At 31.8% G+C, this 13722-nt stretch overlaps 1 protein-coding gene across 3 annotated transcripts in view; it reads left to right on the top strand.

Annotated features, from left to right (window-relative positions):
* Dap160 (dynamin associated protein 160) overlaps positions 1-13722 on the top strand; it is a 178486-nt gene that overhangs the window by 124651 nt on the left and 40113 nt on the right. For all 3 annotated transcript variants that reach the window (XM_085808735.1, XM_085808736.1, XM_085808737.1), the window contains 5 exons: positions 2256-2386; positions 3530-3636; positions 10915-10987; positions 11105-11212; positions 11343-11441. In XM_085808735.1, coding sequence (XP_085664861.1) covers positions 2256-2386; positions 3530-3636; positions 10915-10987; positions 11105-11212; positions 11343-11441 — 518 coding nt within the window. The remainder of the gene's footprint in view (positions 1-2255; positions 2387-3529; positions 3637-10914; positions 10988-11104; positions 11213-11342; positions 11442-13722) is intronic.

Raw genomic sequence — 13722 nt, 5'->3', positions numbered from 1 at the left:
TTTTCATAAAAAAGAAAAGTTTTCAAGTATTTCTCTTGTGAAAGTTGAAACCTTGAATGAAACTGAGTATCAGTTTTAAAATACTCCGGCTATACTTGATAAGTCTTTATCTGACATTCATCCAAATATGGGGCCAAGCATTGTCGTCATGGAAGACAACCTTAGTGACTGGTCAGTTCTGGAAATTTTGCTTTGATTTCTGTTTTTAACATTGCCATTTGGGAACAGTACTTTTCCAACTTTATTATCTTATTGGTAGCAATAATTCATAGTATAATATATTCCTTTGTAGCCCCACCGTACACAAAGCATTATTTGACTTAGTCTATGATCTTTCTTTTTCTTGTAACATTATAGTATAATAACCATGTCACATCTCATTAATAAGCCGTTTCAAAAAAAAGGAGCTTCTTTATTTCTTACCAGCCAGGAATCACATTCTGAGACTCAAGCAATCTTATTCTGCTCTGTAAAAGCATGTGTACCCATACATCGTAGCAGCTTACGTATCTGGTCCTCTTCAAATAATCATATATTTTTGGACTATTTAGTCTGTCTGATAGTTCCTGAACTCAGAGCTTAAATTGTGGAGGAGCTCACCGGAGGCTGGCTCCGGTACTTCTCAGTTTCTGAGGTATACCGCAATTCTAGCTGGAGCCCTAAATAAGAGTTCCAGTCCTTCTTTTATGTAAGTGAAACACAGTTTCAGCAAACAAATTTTCCTTTAAAAATAAATATACCTCTATAATCGATTATAACTTCCGAATTCTTGCCTGTCTTTCTCAGGGGAACAAACACTTTGACGTAGGTTAAGACTTTTAAGGAAAAGGGGGAAAAAAAAAAAAAAAAAACATTCAGTCAAAGGATCATTCTCCAGATAGTGCAACAAATTTTTGAAAGCGGTTAAAATGTTTTGGTCCCGAAAGTGTGAACAATGATTACGTCTTCCACGTCCAGTGCTAGTGACCTCTTGCTGCAGTGCACCTCAGACTTGAACTATGAAACCAAATACGGAGGACTGATTCGGGGAAAATTTTTTTGCCCGGTCCCATTCTGCTTGACAGCTAGAATTATATTGGCAGGGCATTGCGGTGAGAAAGAGTTGGGCACTTCTCTGTTTGTTTTCGATGCTACAAAGAATTTCCCCTCCCCCCCCCCATTGCAATCATACATTGTACTGTATATTTAGAGTCTAAATTCAGCCTGAGCTATTTCTTATTTTTTTTTTTTTTTTTTTTTTTTTTTAATTGTAAGTCCAAATGGAGCCCTAAATAAGATGAGGTCCTATATTTTATTTCTTTTATTTAACTACTTATAATTAATTTAATAATTTCTTAAATTTTTATTTATTTATTTATATTTATTGAATTTTAATCTTAATTTAATTATTTTAACTATTACTTATTTTATTTATTTATTCCCCCCTTCTTCCTGAGGGCCTTCCAGAGGGTTCCGGCACTTCTGATTTTAGAAATTAAGCCCTGCGTGACCTATATAACGTGGATTTTCAGAGATAGCTTCTTTTAATCGATCCTTGTTTGAAGGGATGGTTGTCCAGTGAGGGCATTATCTTCAAGGCTGAAATTTTAGCATTTGAATTTTTCAAACCACCTTCTAACTGTGTCATCAGAAACAGCAGTTTGACTGTATAAAATACAGATTTTACGAGCAGTTTGACTAATATTTTTTTTTCTTTTTTTTTTTAATAAAAGAGCATAATATGATGAAAATGAGTGGTCGAGCATGGTATGCACTGAAGCAAAAATTATGCTTTACGATATATTAGAATTTTGCATGAGCAGAAAGGGCCATATTTAAACGTCCACTTCATTCAAAGTCGCTACTTATCAGCCGTAACAAAATAATTAGAAAAAATGCGCTTTGATTTGAAGAATTGCAGAACTTTCCAGATGACCCAATATCTAAACTTAAATAATACTCTCTAAACTATAATTATTTATTAAAAACAAGCAATAACTATGTTTAGTTTGGGAGTTTTAGAAGTAGTTGTTCTCTGCAGTTTTAAAGTGGACATTTTTCATTTTTGAAGTTTTTTTTTTTTTTTTTTTTTTTTTTTTTAATTGTTGCAATGCTTCCTTTTTTAACAAAACTTTTATTTCTTCATAATAAGATCCAAGTAAAAATATGTTTTTAGTATTTTTCGAAACCGTTTTTTGTTATTCAGCACTTTTTTCTTTTTGAATTTTTCCTGCTATTATACAGATATGTGTGTATGTGTGTTCTTGCATTTATAGATGTTGCAGGTTCTCTAGACTTCTTGGCTTTTGAATCTTTATCTCCAAAAGAAAAGAAAAGGCAACATCACATTCATGAATTAATATCTACTGAAGAATTTTATGTGGAAGATATGTCAATTGTGCTTGATGTAAGTGCTTTGTGATAAAAAGATCGTAGGTGTTTGCTATCCTTTTAAATTACAGACACTTTGAAATTACAGTTAGGAACAAATGGTCATTCATCAGAAATATCAGATTGAGATGAAAATTTAAATAAGTTCCAAGAAATTAAAAATGCAAAATAATTAAAAATTATTAATTTTTATTTAATAATCATATTTTATGTGTAATATAATAAATATATTTTTATATCTTAGGAGGTAAAAAACGTTTTCTGATTTATTTTGAAAGTACTTATTTTTTCATTAATATTTATAAAATTTAATAAAATCAGAAATTATGCAGTGTTGAAATATTAGATTTAGCAAAATAACTGTCTGAACATTAGGAATTTTAATATTAGAAAACTTTCTTTTAAATAGAGTTATTTTAATATGATTTTTAAAAAAGTATCAATCATGAATGGTATTAAAAATGGATAATAATATTCCTTGATATTTTGATATGAGTGTTGACATCTTCTGAATTCTCTTGCTTTATCAATAGCATTAAATATATACCAGCTTATTATAGAAAAAATGAATAAGTAGATTTTTCTGGAAAAGAAAATTAATGTTCTCCAGAAGTTCAATGGCATTTCATTTTGTTAATAGATCGATAAATATGGCATTTAGCAAGATTCATGACTCAAAATTATACATATAAACTAGAGGAAAGGCTTGGCAATGTCTCCTAAACCATAGGTATACAATATTAGAGTCCCTGTGCGCTATAGTTGCCATATCATTCTGTCTTTTAACTGGATGTTGTTGCTTTATTTCTCATTTAATTTATATTAGACTCACAAATTCTGTAGCATGCTCTGTTTATGATTCTGGACTCATATTTTAAAATTACGACTCTATATGCCTAACAAATCTTAATTGTATTTGACAATAAGCTGATTGACATGAACTACTTCAGAACTTAATTCGAAATCGATATAAAACAAAATTTCTTAACAAGAAGATGGAAACAAAGAATCTATCAGCTGTATCATTGATTAATAGTTAAAATAGCTACCATAATAAAACATTTCTTTGTACTTTCATTACAAAATACCCTTTCTCTTTTTTAAATAATTATTTATCACTTCAAAAATATTTCATGTAACATTTCATTTTTCTTTTTAGGCATTCCAGAAACCACTTCGAGAAGCATTTGTTTTGAGTAAAGAAGAATTACGTTCTATATTTGTCAACTGGAAAGAGCTTATAGTTTGCAATACAAAACTTTTAAGGTATTTCTAAAGTCTGTTTATGCATACAATAGATAAAAACTATTCTTTACAGAAATTTTAATTTATTTTAAAATGTAAACTTTATTGTCACTTGTAATCTTCAATATGAATATTTAGAGCAGAGCTCTCAAACCAAATTGCATGCAAGCTGAATTCATGTTCTGAAAGCAACTGACAATCTGAAAGCAACCTGTATTTTTGTTTTTACTTTAATACAAAACTATTCTTAACAAATTAAAAAGTGTTCCTTATATTTTAAAGTTCACTTACTAAATATTTACCAAAAAATGCGCAAGCAATACTAATTATAATAATGCAAAAAGAAAATTCCAAACTACTGTACATATTTTTATCTAAAATATAAAGTTTGGTACCTGCAAACGACTTCTGTTAGGTACATTTTTTTAAATACTTTCAAAAGCAACATTCAAACGTTATGCACAGTTCTAAACCTAGGTATTCATATAAGGTAGATCTAACAAACATGTAGTGATTTAACTACAGTATAATCCATACAGTAGTTTGTTTCTATTATATAGCAATATAAACCGTGCAGTTGTGCAACCAGCCAACAAACTAGCTGATTGACTCAAAGTATGCATCAGAAGTGCCAACTTTATTTATTTTTTTTTTTTTAATCGGAATGTTTGAAGCACCAGCAGCTGTCGGCTGACCAGTTAAATTTACTGATAGCAACAAAATGGTTATATTTCCACCTTACCCCAGACATGTAGCCTGGTATACAGTCATACAGTGGCAAAGCTCACATCTATTCATTTTATCTATTTTACATTCAACAGCAATATCGTACATAAATGCAGTCCATATCTTTATGTCTGTAAACAAAAACAGTAAGCACCATATTGATGACAAATACATTGTTATAATGTATTTGCAAGATGTGTAAAATTACTTCAGCGACCACACACAGCCCATAGGCTGCCAGTTTGAGACCACTGATCTAGAACATGTATGGTAATCACTACATGTTGTATCTTAATTTCTGAGTTAAATTTCAAAGATAGGATACAGCAGATTCAGATATGAAATGCTGTGACTGGCATCTGTATTTATATTTAATTATTTTTATTACCGATTGTCAATTTTTTTTATTTTTAAGTACTCCTCTTGGTGTTTCCTCTATCGTCAAAGATATTTTGATCTGATAAAAATCGTATATCTATCATTCATGTCTTTTTTTTTTTCAAACCTTTGAATATGAGAGATAATTTTAATGCAGGTCAGTATTGTTATGTTTTCTTCATTTACAGAATCTTCCTATTTTAATTTTTTCCACTATGTGTTAGCATTGAGATTTTAGTTTCACTGCAAGCCATAGCAATGAAATTCACTGCATCAGAAACCATTGGTGTTTCCAAAATGGTACGAGTTTTTCATCATTGTCAAATACTAGTTTGAGAAAAAATGTTGGGGGAAAGAACATTTCAAGGGTAATTGATAATATGCATACAAATAATCAAGAACTTAGTGTAATAAATTTATATTTGAGTTTTAAACCAAAGTTGTTCCATAACATACTCCTTCTGTAGGAGTAAATGTTATGAAGCTAAAAAGCTTTTTGGAGATATATTTTTTTTATTTTATTAGAAATATAAATTAAGATAAAATAACACAACAAATATTAATTACCGTTATGTTTGCAAATTTTCACAGGAATAGTTTCGATGGTTTTACTGAACCACCATCCTCATCTGCTAAAGTGCAAATGGTAAGCGCAGCCCTTTTCATTTGCACTTTGGCAGCTGAGGATGATGGTTTGGTAAAACCATCAAAACTTGTCCTGTGAAAGTTTGCAAATACATATAATGCTGACTTTTGTTGTTTGACTTCTAAATTAATAAGATATAAAATATTTTCATAAGTACAGCTTCTATAAATAACTTTTTTTTTTGTTTGAAAAAGTGTACAAAAATGCTAGTTTAATACATTTACTAACAATAATTGTCATATATTGTGCAAAATAAAATTTATAGATTTTAATGTGAAAAAATTTATAAAGTATTTTAAATTGATCGTTTGTATTAAATACTTTCAGCTGTATCTGATTCAGTCATTGCTTAGTTTAAAAATAGATAAAACCTTAAGTCTGCTAAATATGCTGTCATTTAAAATAAAATTTGCTCAAAATGCAAAAGTAGTACTTTTAAATAATGCATATAAGTATTAAAAATAGTTTTTTAATTAATAGTTAATTTCATTAAAGTTTTAATTAATTTTGATTTTGTATTTAGTAATATAAATGTAATTAATTTTTAAAACTGCAAAAAAATTTGATTCTTTTCCTGTCTGTATTTCTTCCCCTAATTCTATTGTTTAGTGAAAATTCTTTCAGTTGCAAAGGATTCTGTAAAATGCAAGTTATTTTACTCGGTAAATCAAAGTGTGCAATGTAAAATATGTTTCATTTTTTGTTAGGAAACATTCCAGACTTCTAGGCCTGTTTAGGGTTTGATGGATGTCACTATCTCCATGCAAAAGTCAAAAATATGAGAATTTGACAAAAATGCATTGAAAGATCAAATTATGATATCTGCATATTGTTTTTGTATATGAATTTTTATAAAATGTATGCACATGCAAATAACAAAAAATGCAGATTTGTGACTTTACTGGGAGAACTAGTGACAACTATGGGGCACAATATTGTAAAAAGCATGTGGATGGTTTTATATGCATTTTTGGCCATAATTTATTTTACTATAAATCATGGCAAATCAATTTATTTCATTATAAGTTATAATGCTAAAAACTGTTATATAACATTGCATATTTTAAGCATGTAAAATGATCATTGGAATATTTGTAGTTATGGTGCGAATATTATACGATACCTAGTCTAAAATTCAGACCTCCAAACCTTTTTCTTTTGTGTGAGTTTGTGAGAGAATTTTTTTCTCTATGTTTTACACATGCGCATTTGATATTGTTTACAGTAAAACATGTGACGAAACCCGATCCTAAATTTCACTTCAATAAATAAAATGCCTGAAGAAACAGTCATTTATTAGCATAAATCTCTACAATCAATAATTTGGTTCCATAACCGCCTTTCTGCTTGACCTACATTGAAACAATGTTGATTTAACACTTACTGAATAATTTATATCCTTGATGCCAAACTGCCAAATCTTTGTTTATTATTTTTTGTTTTCCTTACCATATTGGTGATAACACACAACAACATTGATGTCTAAACATTTTTAAAAAATGATTTTAGTAATTGAAAACTAAAGGAGCTTTATAGACTTTTATGTTGACATAACATTTGGCGATAATTACAAACTCCAGCTAACTGTGAACTGTTGAATGAATACAATAGGAGAAATTTAATAGAAATTTCTTTTCATGTACAAAAAATAGATTTTGCAAATAATATTCATATTCGAAAGATTACATTTAGTGCTGTTTGAATTGCAAACAACTAATTTGTTATTCAGTTGAGCCTAGGACTGGTGCCAGAACTGGCCCGGCCACACCGGGTGGTATAATTTAGAGGAGGCAAAATTTTTAGAATTTGCAACCGAGCACCGAGCAACGAAATCTTTAAAATTTATAGAAGTCACTGGGATTCAAAATTTTTAAAATTTAAAACATACAAAGACTGCATCGAGCTGCAAAATACTAGCACCTGCCCTGGATAAGCCTTAAATATGTGTAGGAATTTATTTATTTGGAACTTAGCATAAACAAACTTTCTCAAACCAATATCTGCGATGTGCACGTTTGTCACATAGCAGTTTTTATTTGATAATATTCTGGCTGATGCAAACAGGACATTTTTTTCAGCTAACATAGTCTTTTTACGTGAAAATTTTGTTAGTAAACTGGTCATAATAGTCAAAATGTCTAAATCGCCAAAAAGTGCACAGGGCAGATATTGGTTTGACAACAATGATAAATAATTAAGATAATATAATTCAGGCTTAACTTTGTAAGTATGCGATAGAAGCAAGACAAAATTTAGCAGAACGGCATGTTTTTAGTTTTTAGTTTTTCTCCAATTTCATGATATATCCGCAATAGCATATAACAGCAGACGCTAGCTAAGCTTTAATATCCGTACAAATTGTCAAGGCGCAGTAAGATAGCTTCCCCGCAAAGCAGGTTTAGGGTTGCCAGAAAATGACAAGGGAAGGCACAGTTGCCACATTTGCCGACAAAATTGGGCGATGTGCGATGGACGGATAGAGAACCTTCTGAAATGAATTCTTAACAGTTTAATTCAGAACGTTCTCGAACACAAGCCAAAAGCTATATAAACCCTGCTGTTACAGGGAGAATCAGTGTGTCTCGAGTTAGTCAGTCCATGCGAAGTCAATCGAGTTGACAGCCGGGCAGCGAGTGCCGAGTGGGTCGTCGAGTGCATCGAAATAGTCTCTTAGTGTACCGCGGTTAGTGCATTATCGAGAGAGTGTGTTGAGCTGCGGGAGTGAGGAGCTGTGTGTCTTCAAGTGCATCGCGAGTTGTAGCCTGGAGAGTTCGTGGACAAGCAGAATCGGGAGCTGTACTCTGGTGCTTTGCAGTGAAGCTGTCTCCACCGTTATAACCTGATAACCTGAAGGCTGTGTCGCTGGTTGTTCCAGCGAGTTTATTGTAGATCTTCAACAACTGTAAAACGTGACTTTGGAGCTGTCCTGATTAATACCGGCCAATAAAGTGTGTTTCAATATTCCATCAAGTGCTGTTGTCATTATTCACTCCAAATCCACACAAACCCCGTACAAATGTGAAGGAAGAAAATAACGTAACAACTGGTGTCAGAAGTGGGATTTGAGGCTGAATTCAATGACAGGAGCAATGGAAGAACTATTAAGACAGCTCGTGACTGAGTTTGCTCAATTCCAAGAGACGATGGAATCTGGACAGGAGGAGTTGAAAGCCGGTTGTGCTGAGGTAAAGGCCGGATAAGATGAGATAAAAGCTGGATATGAAGAGATAACGGCTAAAATTAAAGCCGGACCGGGAGAGATGAAAGCCAGCCCAGAAAATGTGCTAGAACAACTCCAGAGGATGAAAGTCGAGCTTGCAGAAGAAACTGGATCCAGAACAGAAAATGTGAAAATGACAGTAGTGGTATCTGGAGAATCCAAGGATGAAGCTAACGAACTGCCTGAGAAAGATCCAGAAATGATCGATAAAATATCTAAGGTAGTTAAAGAAAAAGAACGAAAACAGGAAGAAATAAAAGACGGGAAGGAAGATTTTGATTCTCATGTGCCAGAAGTAGTAGTGTATGTGATGCAGAGATGGGAGAAGCTGATGTACAGCTTAAGCAGTGCACTCCAGTACAGCCAGAAAATTCACCCACTTCACAAACTGGGCATGTGCCTCATAGTGCAGGTTTTGCAAAGGACTTGATTCTAAACCTGGATACTTCTGCTTGTAAAGGATCGGATTCTGTTCATGACCCTGATGCAAACATTGGAACTGGCTTTCAGGATATAGAGATAAATGCGAATGATCTACAGAGTGGTGAACGAACTGTTTTAGAAATTCCAGTGCATGAAAAGTCTGAAAGGACTGAATCTTCAGACTGTGATATGCAAAACAGAAATGCGTCTGAGAACTGCAGTGGAAAAGTATTTGACCCGGGTATACCTTAATGAAAAGACTAAGACTGAAATTCATTCTGAACTTTGCATAATTTAAAATTTATTATGTGTTTAATTTGTGTATATAACTTGTATATAGTGTAAATATTTGTTTCTTTAGTTATGTTACTTGTTTGTTTTATATGTTTTCTTTGTATTGAATTTGGCTTCTGACCAAGGGTTGTACTGCCCGGAACGTGCAGTCCTTGGGAGGGGGCAGTGTTACGAAATGTCAAGGCGCGGTAAGATAGCTTCCCCGCAAAGCAGGTTTAGGGTTGCCAGAAAATGGCAAGGGAAGACAGAGTTGCCACATTTGGCAAAAAGTCGCCCATTTGGCGACAAAACTGGCAATATGCCATTGACGGATGGAGAACCTTCTGGAATGAATTCTTACGTGTTTAGCCCAGAATGTTCTCGAACACAAGCCAAAAGCTATATAAACCCTGCTGGCACGCGGAGAGTCAATGTGTCTCGAGTTAGTCAGTCCGTGCGGACTCAATCGAGTTGACAGCCGGGCAGCGAGTGCCAAGTGGGTTGTCGAGTGCATCGAAAGAGTCTCTTAGTGTATCGTAGTTAGTGCATCGTCGAGAGAGTGTGTTGAGCTTCGGAAACGACTGAACCAAAGACTTGGGAGCTGTGTGTCGTTGAGTGCATCGTGAGTTGTAGGGGGGGGAGTCTCGAGAGTACGTGGAGTTCCGAGAACGACCAAGCAGAGTCGGGAGCTGTACTCTGGTGCTTTGCAGTGAAGCTGTCTCCACCTGATAACTTGAAGACTGTGTCACTGATTGTTCCAGCGAGTTTATAGTAGATCTTCGACGACTGTAAAACGTGACTTTGGAGCTGTCCTTATTAATACCGGCCAATAAAGTGTGTTTCTATATTCCATTAAGTGTTGTCGTCGTTATTCACTCCAGATCCACAGGAACTCCGTACAAACGTGAAGGAAGAAAATAACGTAACAATATGCTGACCGTAAATTTGAAGGTTTTCAGATATCTAAAAAAAGTGCAATTTTACAGTAAATGAAATTTGTGAGGAATATAAGTAATAATAAATGAAGATTTAAGATGTTATTGCATAAGTTTTTCGTTGCAGTACATTGCCCTTATCATCAATATGCTGTAATATGGTTTTAAATCGAAAGAGTATCACTATCAATGGTGAAGAAAATGACAGAAAAGTTACTAAGAATGAAAATATTTTGGTTGATAATTTAGTTCACAACATGGCAATTACAGGATTTGAAAAATAAAACTTTGTAACTGAAGAAAAAATATGTCTATCTATAGACTTTTTGAGAATGTATTAGCACAGAAAAACGAAGCAAATTAAACAACTTTCATTGAAAGAAATTTTTTAATAAAGCAAATAGATAAATATTGAACTTTTCTCATATGCTTTGATTATAATAATCCCTTAAGGTCATATATGCTTCATTATTTCATATATAACTATTTCATATTTTTAATTTTATAATAGCTACATGTCATCTTATTTGATTTAAATTGATAATCTAAAATCCGGAAAAATCCCGATTTGAGAATTGACAGAGTCCCAATGAGTCTGGATCTCCTACTTTGTGTTGTATTTCATTTAACTTAGCGCAAATTTTTTATTTTTGTGTGTCTTTTCTTTTAATAATTGATAAATTTATTAATTTTTACAGAGCTATGAGAGTAAGATGTCGAATGAGTGCAAATAATATTATTCAAAAAATTGGTGATCTCTTATGTGAAAATGTAAGTGAATCTTTATCGTGTAGTCTGTGAAATCTAATTTAATATAATAATTTTTCTTCATTACCATCCTGCTTTAAATTACGTTTTCCACTAAATTTGATTTTTTCCCCCACTTAGCTTCCACACTTTACTCCATATATTAGATTTTGCAGCTGCCAATTAAATGCTGCAGCTTTAATCCAGAATAAATCTGATAATTGTCCAAAATTCAAAGAAGTAACAAAAGTAAATAATTTTTTAACTATCAAATGTAATTATCTCATTTTGCATTATCAATCCATTTAAATTTTTTGTACTTTTTGTTTATAGTTTATTTATATAAATGCAAACTAATAGTTTTTAAATAATCATCTAGCAATGTACTATGGATCCCCGTACAAAAGGTATGCCTCTGAGTAGTTTTCTTCTAAAACCTATGCAGAGAATCACGAAGTATCCTTTGTTAATCCAAAAAGTAAGTATATTGTGTTGGCTGTCATGACATAAATGTAAAATTTGTATGTTTTAGAAAGTAATTTTATTAATTTTATTTGCAGAGTTTTTTAATTCTATATAATCATATTGTTAAGCATTAAGTAAAACTTGCAGTAGTTAGCAGATGAAATGCATTTCAGAATGAAGGAAAGTCAAGCATATATGAAATGAGCATTTATAAAGTCACACTCATTGTTGTAATGTTGATAATCTGAATTATAATCCACACAGATAAATATTCATTTCACATGACAATGTGTTTTTATCAATATTATTTACTATGTGAATGTAATAAACTGTTTATTATTGCATTGTTCAAAGTTTGGACTGAAATGTATCCAAATGTTTTAGCTGAAAGAGCCTTCATATCATTCTTAGGTGCATAAGACACCTTTTATTACTTTCCACTTCTTCGAAATTGTTAGTAAGACATTCAGATTGGATTTTGCCTTTGAAACAGAACTGATGAGTCAGCACCATAATTCTATGAACAGTCTTTTACATTAAAAATTCTAATTTTTGTAATGTCTTTTAAAATTTTGTACCATAGGCTTTCGAATCAGTGAGACATTTGTGGTCAACCTTGGGATTATGTTATATAGACCATACAGAAACAATTTCAGTTATCTAAAAAATGTTATTATATTTTAACTTTCTTCCTGTTTAATTTTTCAAAAAATAATTTTACTAACACCAGTTTAAACTTCAACATTTGAATATATTCTGTGCTGTTTTGAAAGAATTCTTTTGATGGTGTGTGGGCATGTCATTTTTGTTTTAATACTCGGTTCTTATGGATGCATTAATAATTAGCTGATCATTAAGCTGATTAGTAAATTTTGCTGCTTAACAAGAGATTACTTGTAATTTTATATGGTAATTGGAAAAGACAGTTGAATTTGATTTTTTTTCCATGCATGATGTCTGTGATTTTCAAGTTTTAAAGTGCTGTTCTAATTAAATATGGTTTTTAGCTCCAACAAAGGCCTTTTTTAAGAGTATTTTAGATTATATTAGCTTCAAAAGCACATCACTATACTAAATTTGATTATTTCATGCATATGTAACATGAACCTCAGAATTTCATCTATTATAATGAAAGCATTATTTTATTCACTGTGCTTGCCTACATAGCTGTAATCTTTTTATATCCAAGCATTATAAAAATATTCATTAATTAAAAAACGAAAAGGAGGAAAAAGTTCTTTTACCTTGTAATGCTAAAAAAGTTTTCAGATGTTTTCTTTTTCAAGCAGTCTTTAAAATTATGTTTAATACACATAGTTTTCTGTTTAATTAAGAACAGAATCATCACATATTTGATTATAATGTTTCCTTAACTGTTATATTTATTGCAAATGTTATATAGTCTGTATAGCTTTAACTGTTGCATTGAGTAGTTCCAAACAATCCATTCTGTATTCATTGATCTTTAAAAATCATAGAAAAAGATTCTAAACTGAATATCTATGTATTCTGCATGAATTGGCAGAGATAAATTTGAAACAATGGATGGAAGTTTTTGTTTCTCAACTTCTAGGCTCGAAAAAAGGTATGTCTCGCCTGAATAGTTATCTATGATGAAAAATGTATTCTTTAGTTCCCTGGTTGGGTTCTCAACTATGGGGAAATTCCCTCCTAGATGAGAATTTTATAGTTTCAGGGGAAAATGTGGTCAGCCTGACTGAGCATTCTGCCTGATATGCTGTTAAAAATTCAGAAAATAATCTAAATAAATGTATGGTTTTTTTTTAGTTTTGGAAAGGGAAGGATGAATGGAAAAAAGGTTGAGAATCTCTGCTTTAATAGGATTTAAAATGTAAAAGAGGTGTTATGATAAAACTAAAATAGCAAAAAGAAGCTTTCCTTTGATGAAAGTAATTCTGTATATCTAATGAAGTATGAAAAAAGTTATCTTTTATGAGTCATTTTCTGAAAACATAGTCATTAGTGTATTGTGAACAACTAAAGCAAGTTACTAATTCAGAAATCAAACAATAAAAATCAGCGTTATATTTTCAAAGGACTAGTTTTGATGGTATTACCGTACCATTATCCTCAGCTGCAAAATCTCAAATGGAGTTTGTCTTCTGAATTAGTATTTGTTCAGCATGTTATTGTGTCTTAATTAAAGCAAGTTATTGATAAAAGAAAAGCTAAGGGCAGGATTTCCTGTTATTTTTGCCCGTGACCTGAGAAATGCTACAGAAAATTAAGAAAATTTAATTGCGAAATTGTTATGTATTCACTATGTTTTCCTG

This window comes from Stegodyphus dumicola, chromosome 1 (assembly GCF_044657685.1).
Source record: "Stegodyphus dumicola isolate Sdum_Otavi_A_Nest chromosome 1, ASM4465768v1".
Lineage (NCBI taxonomy): Eukaryota > Metazoa > Arthropoda > Arachnida > Araneae > Eresidae > Stegodyphus > Stegodyphus dumicola.
This window is presented reverse-complemented; position numbering and strand designations above follow the sequence as displayed.